We start from the raw sequence: 21646 nt of genomic DNA, 5'->3' as shown, positions 1-21646 counted from the left end.
TAGAAAAAACCATAAAGGACTCAAGAGACTTCATGACTGCAGTTTTAGATCCAATCAGGCAGAAATTAAAAATCAATTAAATGAGATGCAATCCAAGCTAGAAGTCCTAACGACGAGGGTTAACGAGGTGGAAGAACGAGTGAGTGACATAGAAGACAAGTTGATGGCAAAGAGGGAAACTGAGGAAAAAAGAGACAAGCAATTAAAAGATCATGAGGATAGATTAAGGGAAATAAGTGACAGCCTGAGGAAGAAAAACCTACGTTTAATTGGGGTTCCTGAGGGCGCCGAAAGGGACAGAGGGCCAGAATATGTATTTGAACAAATCCTAGCTGAAAACTTTCCGAATCTGGGAAGGGAAACAGGCATTCAATCCAGGAAATAGAGAGATCCCCCGCGAAAATCAACAAAAACCGTTCAACACCTCGACATTTAATAGTGAAGCTTGCAAATTCCAAAGATAAGGAGAAGATCCTTAAAGCAGCAAGAGAAAAAAAGTCCCTGACTTTTATGGGGAGGAATATTAGGGTAACAGCAGACCTCTCCACAGAGATCTGGCAGGCCAGAAAGGGCTGGCAGGATATATTCAGGGTACTAAATGAAAAGAACATGCAACCAAGAATACTTTACCCAGCAAGGCTTTCATTCAAAATGGAAGGAGAGATAAAGAGCTTCCAAGACAGGCAGGAACTGAAAGAATATGTAACCTCCAAACCAGCTCTGCAAGAAATTTTAAGGGGGACTCTTAAAATTCCCCTTTAAGAAGAAGTTCAGTGGAACAATCCACAAAAACAAGGACTGAATAGATATGATGACACTAAACTCATATCTATCAATAGTAACTCAGAACGTGAACGGGCTTAATGACCCCATCAAAAGGCGCAGGGTTTCAGACTGGATAAAAAAGCAGGACCCATCTATTTGCTGTCTACAAGAGACTCATTTTAGACAGAAGGACACCTACAACCTGAAAATAAAAGGTTGGAGAACCATTTACCATTCAAATGGTCCTCAAAAGAAAGCAGGGGTTGCCATCCTTATATCAGATAAATTAAAATTTACCCCAAAGACTATAGTGAGAGATGAAGAGGGACACTATCTCATACTCAAAGGATCTATCCAACAAGAGGACTTAACAATCCTCAATATATATGCCCCGAATGTGGGAGCTGCCAAATATTTAAACCAATTAATAACCAAACTCAAGAAATACCTTGATAATAATACACTTATACTTGGTGACTTCAATCTAGCTCTTTCTACCCTGGATAGGTCTTCTAAGCACAACATCTCCAAAGAAACGAGAGCTTTAAATGATACACTGGACCAGATGGATTTCACAGATATCTACAGAACTTTACATCCAAACTCAACTGAATACACATTCTTCTCAAGTGCACATGGAACTTTCTCCAGAATAGACCACATACTGGGTCACAAATCGGGTCTGAACCGATACCAAAAGATCAGGATAGTCCCCTGTATATTCTCAGACCATAATGCCTTGAAATTAGAACTTAATCACAACAAGAAGTATGGAAGGACCACAAACACGTGGAGGTTAAGGACCATCCTGCTAAAAGATGAAAAGGTCAACCAGGAAATTAAGGAAGAATTAAAAAGATTCATGGAAACTAATGAGAATGAAGATACAACCGTTCAAAATCTTTGGGATGCAGCAAAAGCAGTCCTGAGGGGGAAATACATCACAATACAAGCATCCATTCAAAAACTGGAAAGATCTCAAATTCAAAAGCTCACCTTACACATAAAGGAACTAGAGAAAAAGCAACAAATAGACCCCACCCCCAGCAGAAGAAGACAGTTAATTAAAATTCGAACAGAACTCAATGATATCGAGACCAAAAGAACTGTGGAACAGATCAACAGAACCAGGAGTTGGTTCTTTGAAAGAATTAATAAGATAGATAAACCATTAGCCAACCTTATTAAAAAGAAGAGAGAGAAGACTAAAATTAATAAAATCATGAATGAGAAAGGGGACATCACTACCAACACCAAGGAAATACAAACGATTTTAAAAACATATTATGAACAGCTGTATGCCAATAAATTAGGCAATCTAGAAGAAATGGACACATTCCTGGAAAGCCACAAACTACCAAAACTGGAGCAGGAAGAAATAGAAAACCTGAACAGGCCAATAACCAGGGAGGAAATTGAAGCAGTCATCAAAAACCTCCCAAGACACAAGAGTCCAGGGCCAGATGGCTTCCCAGGGGAATTCTATCAAACGTTTAAAGAAGAAATCATACCTATTCTACTAAAGCTGTTTGGAAAGATAGAAAGAGATGGAGTACTTCCAAATTCGTTCTATGAGCCCAGCATCACCTTAATTCCGAAACCAGACAAAGACCCCACCAAAAAGGAGAATTACAGACCAATATCCCTGATGAACATGGATGCAAAAATTCTCAACAAGATACTAGCCAATAGGATCCAACAACACATTAAGAAAATTATTCACCATGACCAAGTAGGATTTATCCCTGGGACACAAGGCTGGTTCAACACTCGTAAAACCATCAATGTGATTCATCATATCAGCAAGAGAAAAACCAAGAACCATATGATCCTCTCATTAGATGCTGAGAAAGCATTTGACAAAATACAGCATCCATTCCTGATCAAAACCCTTCAGAGTGTTGGGATAGAGGGAACTTTCCTCGACATCTTAAAAGCCATTTACGAAAAGCCCACAGCAAATATCATTCTCAATGGGGAAGCACTGGGAGCCTTTCCCCTAAGATCAGGAACAAGACAGGGATGTCCACTCTCACCACTGCTGTTCAACATAGTTCTGGAAGTCCTCGCCTCAGCAATCAGACAACAAAAAGACATTAAAGGCATTCAAATTGGCAAAGAAGAAGTCAAACTCTCCCTCTTCGCCGATGACATGATACTCTACATAGAAAACCCAAAAGCCTCCACCCCAAGATTGCTAGAACTCATACAGCAATTTGGTAGCGTGGCAGGATACAAAATCAATGCCCAGAAATCAATGGCATTTCTATACACTAACAATGAGACTGAAGAAAGAGAAATTAAGGAGTCAATCCCATTTACAATTGCACCCAAAAGCATAAGATACCTAGGAATAAACCTAACCAAAGAGGTAAAAGATCTATACCCTAAAAACTATAGAATACTTCTTTTTTTTTTTTTTAATTTTATTTATTTATGATAGGCACACAGTGAGAGAGAGAGAGAGAGAGAGGCAGAGACATAGGCAGAGGGAGAAGCAGGCTCCATGCACCGGGAGCCCGACGTGGGATTCGATCCCGGGTCTCCAGGATCGCGCCCCGGGCCAAAGGCAGGCGCTAAACCGCTGCGCCACCCAGGGATCCCTATAGAACACTTCTTAAAGAAATTTAGGAAGACACAAAGAGATGGAAAAATATTCCATGCTCATGGATTGGCAGAATTAATATTGTAAAAATGTCAATGTTACCCAGGGCAATTTACACGTTTAATGCAATCCCTATCAAAATACCATGGACTTTCTTCAGAGAGTTAGAACAAATTATTTTAAGATTTGTGTGGAATCAGAAAAGACCCCGAATAGCCAGGGGAATTTTAAAAAAGAAAACCATAGCTGGGGGCATCACAATGCCAGATTTCAGGTTGTACTACAAAGCTGTGGTCATCAAGACCGTGTGGTACTGGCACAAAAACAGACACATAGATCAATGGAACAGAATAGAGAATCCAGAAGTGGACCCTGAAATGTACGGTCATCTAATATTCGATAAAGGAGGAAAGACTATCCATTGGAAGAAAGACAGTCTCTTCAATAAATGGTGCTGGGAAAATTGGACATCCACATGCAGAAGAATGAAACTGGACCACTCTCTTTCACCATACACAAAGATAAACTAAAATGGATGAGAGATCTAAATGTGAGACAAGATTCCATCAAAATCCTAGAGGAGAACACAGGCAACACCCTTTTTGAACTTGGCCACAGTAACTTCTTGCAAGATACATCCACAAAGGCAAAAGAAACAAAAGCAAAAATGAACTATTGGGACTTCATCAAGATAAGAAGCTTTTGCACAGCAAAGGATACAGTCAACAAAACTAAAAGACAACCTACAGAATGGGAGAAGATATTTGCAAATGACATATCAGATAAAGGGCTAGTTTCCAAAATCTATAAAGAACTTATTAAACTCAACAGCAAAGAAACAAACAATCCAATCATGAAATGGGCAAAAGACATGAAGAGAAATCTCACAGAGGAAGACATGGACATGGCTAACAAGCACATAAGAAAATGCTCTGCATCACTTGCCATCAGGGAAATACAAATCAAAACCACAATGAGATACCACCTCACACCAGTGAGAATGGGGAAAATTAACAAGGCAGGAAACCACAAATGTTGGAGAGGATGCGGAGAAAAGGGAACCCTCTTACACTGTTGGTGGGAATGTGAACTGGTGCAGCCACTCTGGAAAACTGTGTGGAGGTTCCTCAAAGAGTTAAAAATAGACCTGCCCTACGACCCAGCAATTGCACTGTTGGGGATTTACCCCAAAGATTCAGATGCAATGAAACGTCGGGACACCTGCACCCCGATGTTTCTATCAGCAATGGCCACAATAGCCAAACTGTGGAAGGAGCCTCGGTGTCCATCGAAAGATGAATGGATAAAGAAGCTGTGGTCTATGTATACAATGGAATATTACTCAGCATTAGAAACGACAAATACCCACCATTTGCTTCAACGTGGATGGAACTGGAGGGTATTATGCTGAGTGAAATAAGTCAATCGGAGAAGGACAAACAGTGTATGTTCTCATTTATTTGGGGAATATGAATAATAGTGAAAGGGAATATAAAGGAAGGGAAAAGAAATGTGGGAAATATCAGGAAGGGAGACAGAACATAAAGACTCCTAACTCGGGGAAACGAACTAGGGGTGGTGGAAGGGGAGGAGGGCGGGTGTTGGAGGGGAATGGGTGACGGGTACTGAGGTGGACACTTGACGGGATGAGCACTCGGTGTTTTTCTGTATGTTGGTAAATTGACACCAATAAAAGTTAATTAAAAGAAAATAAAGTAATAATATATATTACTCAAAAAAAAAAGAATATGAAAACCATCTAGACCTGGATGTTTAGTCACTTTCTCCCTTATTATTTAGAATGTTTATATTTATTGAATGATATTTAAGCAGATTTGTAAAATACTCCTATGCAAACATAAAAATATGTGAAATAAACTTGCAATTAGTATAACTTCATATTTAGAGTCTAATTCCTTCAGATTGCCATTCAACTCTTCAACTTAGAATCACTGGTGCGTATATATTTTTGAACTAGCATTTTCGTTTTCTTTGAATAAGTACTCAGTATTAGAATTATTGGATCATATGGTATTTCTATTTCTAATTTCTTGAGGAATCTCTGTATTCAGCTATATCAATTTACATTACTACCAATAGTGAATGAGAGTTCCTTTTCCTCCACATCTTCACCAACACTTGTTATTTCTTATGTTTTTGATTTTAGCCAGTTTGACAAGTGTGATATGATATTTCATTGTGATTTTGATTTGCATTTCCCTGATGAGTGATACTGAATAACTTTTCATGTGTCTGTTGGCCATCTGTATGTCTTCCTCAGGGAAGATCTATTCAGGTCCTCTGACCATTTTTAAATCAGATTGTTTTTTGGTGTTAAGTTGTAAAACTTCTTTATATACTCCGGATATTAACCCTTTATTGGATATATCATTTGCAAATATCTTCTCCCATTTGGTAGGTTGCTTTTTTTTGTTTTGTTCATGATTTCCTTCACTGTGCAAAAGCTTTTTATTTTGATGTAGTCCCAATAGTTTATTTTTGCTTTTGTCTCCCTTGCCTTAGAAGACATATCTGGAAAAATACTGCTATGGCTTATGTCAAAGAGATTACTGCTTGTGTTCTCTTACAGGATTTTTATGGTTTTAGGTTTCACATTTAGATTTTGAATCCATTTTTTTAAAAGATTTTATTCATTTATTCATGAGAGACACACAGAGAGAGGCAGAGATGTAAGCAGAGGGAGAAGCAGGCTCCATGTAGGGAGTTGGATGTGGGACTCCATCCCAGGACTGCAGGATCATGCCCTAGCCAAAGGCAGGTGCTCGACCACTGAGCCACCCAGGCATCCCTTGAATCCATTTTTTAAAGGATTTTATTTTTTTTATTTGAGACAGAATGTAAGAACCAGTGAGAGAAAGAGAGCACCAATAGTGGGGAGGGACAAAGAGAGAACAAGCAGACTTGTGAGCAGGGAGCCAAATGCATCCCTTGACCCCAGGAACCTGGGATCATGACCCAAGCAGAAGGCAGGTGCTTAACTGACCGAGCCACCCAGGTATTCCAGTTTTTAATCCATTTTAAGTTTCTTTTTGTGTATGGTATTGGAAAGTGGTCCAGTTTCAGTGTTCAGTCTTTCCAACACTATTTGTTGAAGAGACTATTCCACATTGTATATTCTTGCCTTCTTTGCCATAGATTAATTGACCATATCATCATGGATTTATTTCTGGGATCCCTATTCTGTTCCATTGATCCATGTGTCTATTTCATGCCAGTATCATACTGTTTTGATTACCACAGCTTTATGGTATATCTTGAAATATGGAATTGTGGTATCTCCAGCTTTGTTTTTCTTTCTCAAATTTGCTTTGGCTATTTGTGGTCTTTTGTGGTTCCATACAAATTTTAGGATTATTTGTTCTAGTTTTGTAGAACATGCTGTTCGTATTTTGATAGGGATTGCACTGGTTGCTATGGGTAGTATGGACATTTTAACAATATTTGTTTTATCAATTCCTGAGCATTGAATAGCTTTCCATTTGCTTATGTCATCTTCAAATTCTTTCAAATTTTATAGTTTTTAGAGCATAGGATTTTTACCTCTTTGGTTAAGTTTATTCCTAGGTATTTCATTCTTTTTGGTACAATTGAAGTTAAGAAATTTTGACAAGTTGATGTTTGATGCCTATCCTTTCATTGCATTTTGTTTCACTTATTGTGAATGATTTGGCAGCTTCTTTGCCTTCAACTGCAGTGTGTGGTGTATAATAGGCAATTCTTTTGAATATGTATCATTAACAAGTAATAGACATTCTCTACTTGTGGGTATCTTCCTTTCTTAGATCCAAAAACTATTTTGTTGTAGCTTTGTAATAAAATTTTGGAAAATGGAGGGGCACCTGGGTGGCTCAGTTGGTTAAGCATCTGCCTTCAGCTCAGGTCATGATCCCAGAGTTCTGAGATGGAGCCCCTCACTGGGCTCCTTGCTCAGCGAGAAGTCTGCTTCTCCCTCTGCCTCTTACTCCGCTTGTGTTCTCGCTCACTCTCTCTCAAATAAACAAATAAAATCTGCAAAAAATTGGGAAAATGGAATTGTGGTCATTCCTCCAATGATGGATTGTTTTCTTCACTATAGTGATTCATTATCATACAGATACAGCTAAGAAAGCAGGCAAGATCACTTAGAAAACTCATCTGGGCCTTGAGGCATTTCAACATTTTGAAAGAAGGTTCAGAAAAGTAGAAGAGGGGAAGACCAGAGAGGGAGAAAGAAGCCCCAAGTAGTTATGATCAGATTTACATAGAAGTGGATCATTCTGTCTGCTATGTGAAGAGTGGATTTGAAGTAACAAAATTATAGGCAGAGAGAGTTATCTGGTAGTCTAAGCAAAGATAAAAAGAAACAGAAATAAGCAGTGATACAGAGCTAAGGAGTAGGAATTGATTTAAGAAATATTTAGTGGTTTAAATAGGCAGCATAAAGCAATTAAGTGGATATATGTTTCTGGCAGGGTCAATGCAGTGGAAAAAAAAAAAAAAAGGACCAGTTGGGATGCCTGGGTGGCTCAGAAGTTGGGCACCTGCCTTTGGCTCAGGTCATGATCCCAGGATCCAGGATCGAGTCCCGCATCAGGCTCCCTGTGAGGGGCCTGCTTCTCCCTCTGCTTGTGTCCCTGCCTGTATCTCTGCCTCTCTCTCAGTCTGTCTCTCTCATGAATAGATAAATAAATCTTTTTTTAAAAAAGGACCAGTTTAATAAGGTGTAGAATATATAAGATTAAGAAAATTATGTTTGTTTATTTATTTTTTATTGGTGCTCAATTTGCTAACATATAGAATAACACCCAGTGCTCATCCCATCAAGTGCCCCCCTCAGTGCCCGTCACCCAGTCACCCCCACCCCCTGGCTCACCTCTCTTTCTAAGAAAATTATGTTTGTTTTTTTTAAAGAAAATTATGTTTGAACAGCTGTTTGGGGTGACGAAATATAAATGTCTTACAAAATTTAGAATAAAATATCTTGGGGTACCTGGTTGGCTGTCAGTTAAGCATCTGCTTTTGGCTCAGGTCATGAGCTTGGAGTCCTGGGATCAAGACCTGCATCAGGCTCCCTTCCGCCCCTCCTCTCCACTCATACTCTTTCTGTCTCAAATAAATAAATAAAATATTTTTAAAAATTTGATAGTTCAAATACATGGTTAAAAGTGGGAATTCATAAAATCACTCAAGGAAAGCATGTAGAATAAAAAAAAACACGTTTCAGGATTGGAGGATCTAAGAAATGAAGGGTTAGCAAGCATATGATCACTTTTAAACTTAATACATAAGTTTTTTATTCTACATTTTGACTATTCTTCAGACAAACATCCTGGATCCTTTGTTATCTACAAGAAAACATATTGCTAAATTTAAATTTAAAAAAATAGGGCAGGATTTCTTTTTATTTTAGGAATGGGTTTGACTCTAAGATACTGACATTTCCTTTTAAGCATCAAATAATCCTCATTTCAAAAATTTTCATATACACATTCACACTTTCTGCAGTAAAGCTCTGCAGAAAGGCAGAGTAATGCTCACAGTGCTCACCATCAACTGGTAGGTTATCTGTTAGATTTTTTTTTTTTTTTTTATTTATGATAGTCACACACACACACAGAGAGAGGCAGAGACACAGGCAGAGGGAGAAGCAGGCTCCATGCACCGGGAGCCCGACGTGGGACTCGATCCCGGGTCTCCAGGATCGCGCCCTGGGCCAAAGGCAGGCGCCAAACCGCTGCGCCACCCAGGGATCCCTATCTGTTAGATTTTGAAGCTCCTTTCCTGTGAGCTTGATTCCCATGTTTTCTAAAACAGTATTGACTTTACTTCCTTCAACCCTTCCACCTTAGGAAAGAGACAGAAACAGTGAGAAATTTAAAATATGAAAGCACATTAAATACTAGAAATATTGGAGTGCCTGAGCGGCTCAGTTGGTTAAGTGTCTGACTCTGGATTTTGGCTCAGGTCATGATCTTAGGGTTGTGAGCCTGAGTCCTGTGTTGGGCTCTGTGCTGGGGATGAAGCCTGCTTAAGATTCTCTCATTTTCCCTGCTTCCTTTCCCCCATGTGCTCTCTCACTCTAAAAATAAATAAAAACTTAAAAAATAAGTACCAGAAATATATCAGTGCTCTGTTACTATTGAATTAAAAATGTTTTACTGTTAAAATGAAAAAATGAGGAATAAGGAAAAATAGAATCCATTTTTCAGTACTATTAATATTGCTTTGAAACATGAGTACCAAACTTTAACATGTGTTAAGGAACCTTAAGTTTTGCTTAGATGAAATGATGGACAAGAAATAATTTATGAAAGGGTTTTGCAACTGAAGATAAAGACAATTAATTGAATTTATAGTAGAGAAGGATTTTTTTTAAAAAGTCTCTGTTGCCAGAAAACTTGTACTGGTTTCCACCAGAACTTGACAATTACCTTAACCCTGCTTAATCCCATGTTGTGAAAATAGTTTATGAACACAGATTTTTCTGGTGAATATTTTAAGGCAGAAACCTACTTGTATTAGTAAAAAAAAAAAATATATATATATATATATATATATATAAAATTATCTTTTTAACTACCTGGCACAGTACCAGAGAGGACTTCAGTTAAAAATGTTCTGAAGTTGGGGTGACTGGATGGCTCAGTGATTGTCTGCCTTTGGCTCAGGTCATGATCCTGGGGTCCTGGGATTGAGTCCCACATTGGGCTCCTCACAGGGAGCCTGCTTCCCCCTCTGCCTACGTCTCTGCCTCTCTCTCTCTGTGTGTCTCTCATGAACAAATAAGGTTTTTAAAAAAATCTATTTTCGTTTTTTTTGCTTGTTTAACTAATTCTCAGACTACCTATCATCCTCTTCATGTTTTATTGTATCTATCTAGAATTCAATGTATACTTTCAAGATTAAGTTTTGAAAAATATAAGAAAATGTGGGACCTATAAAGATTAAAAAATTTTTCTATCATAAAATAACACATTTAAAATAAAGAAAATACATTTAAAAATCAGTTCCTAATAGGGTGGCTTGGTTAAAACTCTAATGAAATAAATCAAAATGTTAACTCTCAAATTGCTCATTAACTCACCTTTGAAAGACTTTAGATCATCCAACAATCTATCTTGAAAGATCTTCCCAGAAGCTACCAATGCAAAGCACACTCTATATCAGATAAAATGTCATATACATGGTCAGAAAAATGATACATATATTCCATAATTTCAGGGAGAGTTTTCATTTACTGATTAAATATGTTATTTCACCCTCTAGTAAAAAAATAAAAAAAGGAGACTATGTGAGAACTTTCAAGGGAGAATTATGCAATTCTAAACAGCTGACAGAACTGTGAACAGACTCTCTACACTGATATTTCTTTCTTCTTTGATCTCTAATTCTTCTAAAAAATCTCTCCCCAGATCACGTTTCTTCATATTCTTTCCTGTGGTTTTGTCTTTGGCTAGAGGTCATGACATTAAATTTATTTTGCCCCTGATGGCCTGGATTAAAATGAACAGGAGGGTATCCATATAACTTAAGACATACCTTTTCTAATTACTTTAAATAAATGTATTCTTAAAGCTAAAAGAGAACTTTAAAAAACTTTTAAAAACTTCTCCCATCATACCATAAAGCTAAGTATTCTAGATGGCAATTAAGGTATCTTTATGGCTCACCATAAACTGGAAGTTTCTTTAGCAGTCTCTTTTGTTCTTTATCTGTTGGCTCAATACATATATTGCTCACAAAATCTGGCAGATATTGCACATTAATCTTTCGTCCTTTGAAAATATGAAATGTGATCATTCAATAATTTTATAGATTATTTCAAATAATAATTTAATGATATTAAACATGTTTCTTCTTAATTTGTGGAAGTTCAAAGATACAATAAGATATATACATCTATATCTATACAAAATTAAGAAGGATCATATATCAAATTTAAAGATAAAGATACTGAAAAGTATGATTTCCTAACTGGACAAGGAGTGAAAGTAGAAGAGAATAAATTTTATCTGAATAACTATCTGGTTATCAACATCAATTCATTTATACACCTTACCAGAGTATTATGCATTTAAAATTTTTTTTTCTAAAATGTTATTTGCTCTTGGGCAGCCCCGGTGGCGCAGCAGTTTAGCACCACCTGCAGCCCGGAGTGTGATCCTGGAGACCCAGGATCAAGTCCCATGTCGGGCTCCCTGCATGGAGCCTGCTTCTCCCTCTGCCTGTGTCTATGCATCCCTCTCTCTCTGTGTCTCTCATGAATAAATAAATAAAACATCTTTAAAAAAATAAATAAATAAAATAAAATGTTATTTGCTCTAATACTGACAATAAAAAAACTTTATCTTGTTGCTTGATATATCCTGATTTGGGAATCTAGTGTTAAATAATAAATATTGTTAGTCTAAAAACTCCAGAAAGTTTAGAAGTTGTTGGTAAGTTATAGATTTGATTACCATATAAAAAGGCAAATTATGGGACATGAGGAGCAAATATTTTATTAGAAAAGGTTGAAAGCTAATATTTACAAATCAGTAATAAAATAGTAGAAAATATTTAAAACTAAACTACTACATAAAGCCTGAGGATCTTGGTTTTATATAATTTCCTACTGACCTGCAGAAGCTTTCAATCCATCAAACAACATTTTCATTACAATTCTCCCATATGCTGTAAGAAGAAATGCAAATAATAAAAAGAAATAGACTGTGAGACAAAAAATAAAGTTATTATTTGCAATATTAAGTAATACTCATCTGTTAAAGGGGCCAAAAGAATACCAATGGTAGGATTGTCCCCATGGAGAATACAGACAGAATACTATGCATGTCTGTCCCCAAAACAAAGTCAAGGCATCAGATGAGAGTGATAGTTCAAGTTTCAGATCATCAGTGTTCTGCTATTACAATACACAAAAATGTATTAATGATTAAAAGATGATAAAAGTGATTCATTTGCTCTCAGAGGGAAGAGTGTCATGGACAACACATTCACCACAAAATTCTTCAAGGAATGTTGGTGGCTGCCATTATTCCAAGGGTTTGGGATGTCAGATGGCTGACTACCACCTGCAGGAGATGACTGTCAGCAAAACCTTTAACCTTTTTTCTTCCCCTTCCTACTTTTCCTTCTTGTCTCTTTTTCTAAGGACTGATAGGAAGAGAAAGTAAAAAAGCTTCTTGGTCAATATACTATGCTTCTTTTCTACAATTGTTGTTGCTACTGTTGTTGCTAACTGGTCTTTGGGAAAGAACATTTTATAGAAAATAACTTGATTCATGTAATAAAATTAAACTAAAGATCACTCCAAAATCCTTTGTATCATCATTGGGCAAATTTCCAGGAAAAAACGGCCTATGATATTCTCTAGTTTCTTGTATAAATTAGATTTCAAATCCATTCAAGAGACAATGGATTCCTTGCAATGCTGTAACATGGGCGATTATGTAAAAGTACTGTGTGGTGAATGTAATAAAATTAAAAAATCTCAATAAGAATGTAAACATGATTCAAAATCTGGTAGTAAAAATGTTTGTGTTGATATTTGTGTTGACATTTAGCAGACTTTTCTGCTAATCATGGTTCTTAAATACCTTTTATAGACTTCACACCATCCAACAATCTGTTCTGATACACTTTCCCAGCAGCTATTAAAAAAAAAACAGAAAAAACACAATTTATATCCGAAGGAAGAGAACATGGACAGTTACAGAGCTACTGGAAAACTTGGGTAATTCTAGTAAGAAAGTCTTTTACTCTTTCCTTAGGAAATCTGTTCCATCTTTCCATCGAGTAATTATTTTGGGAAAAAGAAAATAGTCTTGGTGACAAAAATGTATATAGTGTTCAGCAACCAAGAAGAGTGATGGGAAGACTCCCAGCAGAAAAAAAATCACTACTTCTTTATGTTCCTTCTGTCTTTTTTCTTTTTCCTAATCTCTCACTGCCCTCAGTTTCCTTCTTTTTCTTCCCTGTCCTTTAGGCTGCTCAGGAACAGGAATGGGTAGCAATATTATGATCTGCATCAACTCTGATGGCAAAATTCTCAGTTGATAAGCTTGGTGACTCCTAGATTGAATCTGTATGTCAGTGAACTTATCTTTTTTTCTAATCATTTTCAGTACCTTATAGAAGAAATAAAGAGGCAATATTCTAGAAATGCTTACAATGACCCCCAAAACCCAGCTCTCCAGAAAAGCTACTCTGGCACTCATATGGCTCACTGTTGATTGGCACTGTTTTTTTTTTTTTTTGATTGGCACTGTTTGTTGCAGCTTCACAAATTCTTTCTCACTGAGCTTGATCCCCATGTTTCCCAGGATTTTCAGCAGATCACTGACGTCAATCTTTTTTCCTTTCAAAACACAGGAACATCAGTGCTTGAAATAATGATCACCTTCAACTTGTAAGTAATGAATGGGCAAAATGAGACACATACAACTACATAGAATTACCGGGAAACCACAAACAAAATACAGGTCCTTAATGTCATAAAAGGAACACTCTCAGGGTGCCTGGGGGACTCAGTTGGATAAGCATCTGCCTTCAGCTCAGGTCATGATCTTGGAGTCCTGGGATTGAACCCTGCATATGGCTTCCTGCTCAGTGGGGAGTCTGCTTTTCCCTCTCCCCCATCCCTCCACACTACCTGTACTCCATCTCTCTCTTTCTCTAAAATAAATAAATAATCCCTTTCACTATTTCTTATAAGAGAAAGGATGGGAACTATGTAGGAAAAATTAGAGAGGGAGAGAAACCATGAGAGACTCCTAACTCTGGGAAATGAACAAAGGATTATGGAAGCCGTGTTTGTCGGGGGGTTGGAGTAACTGGGTGAGGAGGGCATTTGATGGGATGAGCACTGGGTATTATACTGTATGTTGGCAAATTGAACTTCAATAAAAACAAAACAATGAATAAATAAGTGAAATCTTTAAAAAAAAAAGAGTACTCTTGGGATCCCTGGGTGGCGCAGCGGTTCGGCGCCTGCCTTTGGCCCAGGGCGCGATCCTGGAGACCCGGGATCGAATCCCACATCGGGCTCCCGGTGCATGGAGCCTGCTTCTCCCTCTGCCTGTGTCTCTGCCTCTCTCTCTCTCTCTCATTCTGTGACTATCATAAATAAATAAAAAAAAATTTATTAAAAAAAAAAAAAAGAGTACTCTTAGCAATGGATTTGTGTACATCTAATGCAGCAGAGGATAAGTTTGCCTTTGAGATTGGCTAGCAATTTGAATAATGGAATTAATAATTCTGGCAGGGGAACTCAGAATTGTGGGGAGATTATAAATTATATGATTTTTCTCTATATATGCCTGTCAAGGTATGGGGTTATCTGAATATTGGTGAAGTAAATGATATTATTGTCTTATTAAAAAAAATTTCTGTCAAATTTCTTACCAAAATACAGAATTTTAATTGTGTGTTAAAAATTTAAGTTGTTGGGATCCCTGGGTGGCTCAGCAGTTTAGCGCCCACCTTTGGCCCATGGTGCAATCCTGGAGTTCTGGGATCGAGTCCCGCGTTGGGCTCCCGGCATGGAGCCTGCTTCTCCCTCCTCCTGTGTCTCTGCCTCTCTCTCTCTCTCTCTCTATCTCTCTCTGTCTATCATGGATAAATAAAATGAATAAATCTTTTAAAAAATTTAAGTTGTTTAAATAAATGCAGTACAGGACTCTGAAAGTAAGTATTTGATGAAACATAGTATAAAGACAAAATCTAACGGTTTGGATAAGTTGAAAAATATATTTTTTAAATATTTTTAAAGATTTTATTTATTTATTTATTCTTGATAGACATAGAGAGAGAGAGAAGGGCAGAGACACAGGCAGGGGGAGAAGCAGGCTCCATGCCAGGAACCAGATACGGGACTTGATCCCGGGACTCCAGGATTATGCCCCGGGTCAAAGGCAGGCGCTAAACCGCTGAGCCACCCAGGGATTCCCTGAAAAGATATTTTTTAAATGATACTTTTTTATCTTTTTATTTTAATTTCAGTCAGTTAACATGTAGTGTAATATTAGACTCGTGAAAATATAGTGATTCAACACTTTCATGTAACACCCGAGGCTCATCACAATAAGTGCACTCCTTAGCCCCCATCAATGTGTTCTCTATAGTTAAGAGTCTGTTTCTGGGGGAATCCGTGGGTGGCTCAGCAGTTTAGCACCTGCCTTTGGCTCAGTGCGTGATCCTGGAGTCCCAGGATCGAGTCCCACATCCGGCTCCCTGTGTGGAGCCTGCTTCTCCCTCTGCTTGTGTCTCTGCCTGCCCCCTTCTCTCTCTCTCTCTCTCCTTCTCTGTGTTTCTCATGAATAAATAAATAAAGTCTTTTAAAAAAAGAGTCTGTTTTTTGGTTTGCCTCTCTGTTCTTTTTTCCCCCCTCATTTTAAAAATAAAATAGTACAATTTTACAGTAACTTGCCACTCACTAGAAAAAGCTTTCAATGCATCCATTAACTTTTTCATTTAACCTTCCCATTATCTGTTAAGAAACACATGTAAGTCAAACACAGATATAACACTGACACTCATTAGCAATATGAAATTAAAAAATAAAGCAATATATGTATACTCTAATATTTTATCCTATATTCATCACTACCATGAGCCAGAAGTTCTAAAATATTACTAGAGCTTTGATTCATTGAACTGTAGCAAATTAAACCTCTGGCAGTTAAGGATGAGATATAAAATTATTCACCATATTCTATAGAGTCAGCTTCATGACTACTATGCATTTGAAAACTCTCTACTGTTTACACCAAGCATAAGGAACAGGATTTACAATTTGTGTGTTACATATCAATATTTGCATTTAGCTGTTACAATTGATCTTCCTGTGTAATAAGCTAATACTGTGTAATTAGCTAATAAACTAATAGCCTGACTTTTCTTTTTTTATTTTTATTTTTTAATTGGAGTTCAATTTGCCAACATATAGCATAGCACCCAGTGCTCATCCTGTCAAGTGCCCCCTTCAGTGCCCATCACCCAGTCACCCAACCCCCCGCCCACCTCTCCCACTTCCACTACCCCTTGTTCATTTCCCAGAGTTAGGGGTCTCTCATGTTTTGTCACCCTCTCTGATATTTTCATTCATTTTCTCTCCTTTCCCTTTATTCCCCCTAATTTTTATATTCCCCAAATGAATGAGACCATATAATGTTTGTCCTTTTCCAATTGACTTATTTCACTCAGCATAATACCCTCCATGTCCATCCATGTCAAAGCAAATGGTGGGTATTTGTCATTTCTAATGTCTGAGTAATATTCCCTTGTATACATATACCACATCTTCTTTATCCATTCATCTTTTGATGGACACCAAGGCTCCTTCCACAGTTTGGCTATTGTGGACATTGCTGCTATAAACATTGGGGTGCAGGTGTCCTGGCTTTTCACTGCATCTGTATCTTTGGGGTAAATCCCCAGCAGTGCAATTGCTGGGTTGTAGGGTAGATCTATATTTAACTCTTTGAGAAACCTCCACACAGTTTTCCAGAGTGGCTGCACCAGTTCCCCTTCCCACCAACAGTGCAAGACCCTTTCTCCACATCCTCTCCAACATTTGTTTCCTGTCGTGTTAATTTTCGCCATTCTCACGGGTGTGAGGTGGTATCTCATTGTGGTTTTGATTTCTATTTCCCTGATGGCAAGTGATGTGCAGCATTTTCGCATGTGCTTGTTGGCCATGTCCATGTCTTCCTCTGTGAGATTTCTGTTCATGTCTTTTGCTCATTTCATGATTGGATTGTTGGTTTCTTTGCTGTTGAGTTTAAGAAGTTCTTTATATATCTTGGATACTAGCCCTTTATCTGATAGGTCATTTGAAAATATCTTCTCCCATTCTGTAGGTTGTCTTTTAGTTTTGTTGACTGTTTCTTTTGCTGTGCAGAAGCTTTTTATCTTGATGAAGTCCCAATAAGTCATTTTTGCTTTTGTTTCTCTTGCCTTCATGGATGTATCTTGCAAGAAGTTGCTGTGGCCAAGTTCAAAAAGGGTGTTGCCTGTGTTCCCCTCTAGGATTTTGATGGAATCTTGTCTCACATTTAGATCTTTCATCCATTTTGAGTTTATCTTTGTGTATGGTGTAAGAGAATGGTCTAGTGTCATCTTTTGCATGTGGATTTGACTTTTCTTTGACATAGAGTTTCTTACTCCTTTATTCTATGTAAGTAAATTAATAATTACTTCAGTGATTAGCTTGAGATAATTTTTTAAAATGTAGAGACTCTGTATATTTTTAAATCAATATTTAAAGACATTAACATGAAAGGATATTACAAAGATAGAATTAACTCCGAAATTTCGGACACTATAGGATCTCAGATTTATTTTTCTTTATTAGACAAAAAACAACTAAGTCATTGCATTTGCATAGAATATTTTTTGTCTAATTGTAGATGACAATATTTAAATAGAAGCTTCATATTATTTTTCTTCTTTATTTTCTTCTAAAAGTATATAGCAGGCCATTATACATTTTTAAAAAAATTTATTGAGATATAATTTGGGCACTGAGGGGGGCACTTGATGGGATGAGCACTGGGTGTTATGCTATATGTTGGCAAACTCAACCCCAATAAAAAAACTATACAAAAAAGAGATATAATTCACATACCAAATAATTCACTCATTTAAAGTATATAAATGCACATTTTTGAGATATGCACAGAATTCTGCAACTATCACCACGATCTAATTTTAGAACATTTTCATCATCCCGAAAAGAAACCTCATTAGAAAAAAAAGAAATCTCATACTATAGTTTGTAACTCTCACCTACTGTCCCAACCTCAATCCTAGGCAATCACTAATTTATGTATCAGGGGAAATGTCAGGAACTATTAAGGGTCAATATATTATATGAGGAGATAGCTTCTGAAATCCAAACAGAAATATTAATATGCAGTAATACAGATCTGCCTATCCTAGACATTTCATATAAATGGAATCATATAATATGTGGCCTTTGTGACTTGCTTCTCTCACTTAGCATAATATTTTCATTGATCCACTACATTTCGGCCCTTATTCACCTTTAGTTATATTTCAGAGTTTGTTTCTAATTCATTAAGGGGGATGCCTGAGAATATGGCCTTTAGATCATGGAATCTCAAATAGGGAATGGGACATTATATAGCGTCATAAAAAGGCAAACTTCTATATATCGTAGCCTGAATGTTTGAAGAGCCCTGACTGGGAAAGTGAATGAGTGCTATTATATGGCTATGGAATGTTAATAATCTCCCACGTTTTCTCTTTTATTTTTGTATTTTTCTGCAGTAATATCCTTCCAGACTGTTTTTCATGCTATTTTGCACCCAATTACTTGTCTTTTCCGTCACTTTTTATAGTCCTAATAATAGGGCTTATCTATGTTTTCAGTGTTTCTTTGGATCCAAAATTTAAAAGGTTCATGATACATGTTAATAAAATGACAAGAAAGAATATTGCCTTATTTTCTTTCGAAGCTCATTTCTAAATTTTTAATGTTTTTTCTTACTGGCAAATAAAGTTTTTCAGAGGCAAGTTTATAGAAGCTCACACCTCCACGTCGAAGCAAATGGTGGGTATTTGTCGTTTCTAAAGGCTGAGTAATATTCCATTGTATACATAAACCACATCTTCTTTATCCATTCATCTTTCAATGGACACCAAGGCTCCTTCCACAGTTTGGCTATTGTGGACATTGCTGCTATAAACATCTTGGTGCAGGTGTCCTGGCGTTTCATTGCATCTGTGTCTTTGGGGTAAATCCCCAGCAGTGCAATTGCTGGGTTGTAGGGTAGATCTATATTTAACTCTTTGAGGAACCTCCACATAGTTTTCCAGAGTGGTTGCACCAGTTCACATTCCCACCAACAGTGCAAGAGGGTTCCCCTTTCTCCACATCCTCTCCAACATTTGTTGTTTCCTGCCTTGTTCATTTTCCCCATTCTCATGGGTGTGAGGTGGCATCTCATTGTGGTTTTGACTTGTATTTCGCTGATGGCAAGTGATGCGGAGCATTTTCTCATGTGCTTGTTGGCCATGTCCACGTCTTCCTCTGTGGGATTTCTGTTCATGTCTTTTGCTCATTTCATGATTGGATTGTTGGTTTCTTTGCTGTTGAGTTTAAGAAGTTCTTTATAGATCTTGGAAACTAGCCCTTTATCTGATAGGTCATTTGAAAATATCTTCTCCCATTCTGTAGGTTGTCTTTTAGTTTTATTGACTGTTCCTTTTGCTGTGCAAAAGCTTCTTATCTTGATGAAGTCCCAATAGTTCATTTTTGCTTTTGTTTCTCTTGCCTTCATGGATGTATCTTGCAAGAAGTTGCTGTGGCCAAGTTCAAAAAGGGTGTTGCCTGTGTTTTCCTCTAGGATTTTGATGGAATCTTGTCTCACATTTAGATCCATTTTGAGTTTATCTTTGTGTATGCTGAAAGAGAGTGGTCTAGTTCATTCTTCTGCATGTGGATGTCCAATTTTCCCAGCACCACTTATTGAAGAGACTGTCTTTTTTCCAGTGGATAGTCTTTCCTCCTTTGTCGAATATTAGTTGACGATAAAGTTGAGAGTCCACTTCTGGATTCTCTATTCTGTTGCATTGATCTATGTGTCTGATGGTATTATGCTGAGTGAAATGAGTCAATCAGAGAAGGACAAACATTATATGGTTTCATTCATTTGGAAAATATAAAAAATAGTGAAAGGGAATAAAGGGAAAAGGAGAAAAAATGAGTGGGAAATATCAGAAAGGGAGACAGAACACGAGAGACTCATAACTCTTGGAAATGAACTAGGGGTGGTGGAAGGGGAGGTGGGCAGGGGGTGGGATGGGTGACGGGCACTGAGGGGGACATTTGATGGGATCAGCACTGGGTGTTATTCTATATGTTGGCAAATTGAACACCAATAAAAAATAAATTTATAAAAAAACAGAGGAGAAAGTGCAGATGAGAATTTATTTTGAATTTTTATTTCTTATTTTAAAGTTTCACAAGTTTGAAACTGAGTGGGGAAAAATTAGAGAGGAAGACAAACCATGAGAGACTCCTAACTCTGGGAAACAAAGAAAAGGTTGTGGAAGGAGAGCGGGGGATGGGGTGACTGCGAGATGGGCACTAAGGAGGGCCCATGATGGGATGAGCACTGGGTAGTATACCATATGTTAGCAAATTGAATTTAAATTTTAAAAAAATTAATAAGAATAAAGTTTCACAAATTTGCACAAAAAAAGAAGCTCACACCTCAAGTTATAATTAGTAGTATAAAAATGTATATGCTTACTCACCATCAACAGGTAGGTTCTTTAACAAATTGTTACTTTCCATTCCTGTGAGTTTAATTCCCATGTTTTGCAAAGCAGTGTCTAATTCAGCCACATCAACAATTCCTCCTTGGGAGAAAGAGAATATAAGCAAAGTTGAATAACCTTACAGTGTGACAAAAGCTATGAATTACTGTGTTGCAGATTTTGGTTTCACCTTAAAGAATAAGGCTGAGTGTCTATTCAGTTGTATGCAAACTGTCAGTAATAAAGGTGGAATTAGAATTTCCTCCACTGAGTTTGTTTTGGGAATCAATTTATATAATTAGCTTTTAAAGGTTGCAGCATAACTTAAGACTACTTACAGAAAGAAAAAATAAGATTCATATACTAGGGGTGGTGGAAGGGGAGGAGGGCGGGGGGGGAATAGGTGACGGGCACTGAAGGGGGCACTTGACAGGATGAGCACTGGGTGTTATTCTGTATGTTGGTAAATTTAACACCAATAAAAAATAAATTTATTATTAAAAACAAAACAAAACAAAAAAAGATTCATATACTGCTGCCAGTATGAAAGTATTATTTTTGTTTTCTGAACAGAAGTTCACATGGTTCTCTCCTCTGAATACATTTTCCAAAAAATGTCTAATAATTCCGCTCATTTTTGTCAGATTATAAAATATTACATGGATACAAATTTTTATGATGACACCACTGACATTTGTGTCTCTCACCCAGCTTCATTGATAAATAGAATAGATACAACAAAATATCTTCTAAGTCCCTTCCTCACCTCCCTTCTTTTCCCACCTTTCCCAGGGTGACTTATTGACTTATACAATTCCCACACGTTTTACTGCATATATTAAATGGTTTGGCAGAACTTTAAAGTTTATATAAGTCATATCACAATGTAAGTTTCTTTTTGCCACAAGCATTCTCATTGAATTCTTCTTTGTTTTTTATATTTGTTTATGTTGAAACATGGAACACTGTTTCATTCATTTATTTAGAGTG

General features: G+C 37.2%; 1 protein-coding gene across 1 annotated transcript in view; it reads right to left on the bottom strand.

The window, feature by feature from the left end:
* The window catches only part of LOC121474010, a 90683-nt gene that overhangs the window by 49753 nt on the left and 19284 nt on the right, over positions 1 to 21646 (bottom strand). Inside the window, exons 4-8 of the mRNA XM_041726841.1 lie at positions 20654 to 20758; positions 12967 to 13020; positions 11990 to 12043; positions 11041 to 11145; positions 10455 to 10508 (exon numbers count right to left, since the gene is read on the bottom strand). Coding sequence (XP_041582775.1) covers positions 10455 to 10508; positions 11041 to 11145; positions 11990 to 12043; positions 12967 to 13020; positions 20654 to 20758 — 372 coding nt within the window. The remainder of the gene's footprint in view (positions 1 to 10454; positions 10509 to 11040; positions 11146 to 11989; positions 12044 to 12966; positions 13021 to 20653; positions 20759 to 21646) is intronic.

This window comes from Vulpes lagopus, chromosome 12 (assembly GCF_018345385.1).
Source record: "Vulpes lagopus strain Blue_001 chromosome 12, ASM1834538v1, whole genome shotgun sequence".
NCBI classification, from domain to species: Eukaryota; Metazoa; Chordata; class Mammalia; order Carnivora; family Canidae; genus Vulpes; species Vulpes lagopus.
The sequence above is the reverse complement of the archived record's forward strand: the minus strand, read 5'-3'. Positions and strand labels throughout refer to the sequence as shown.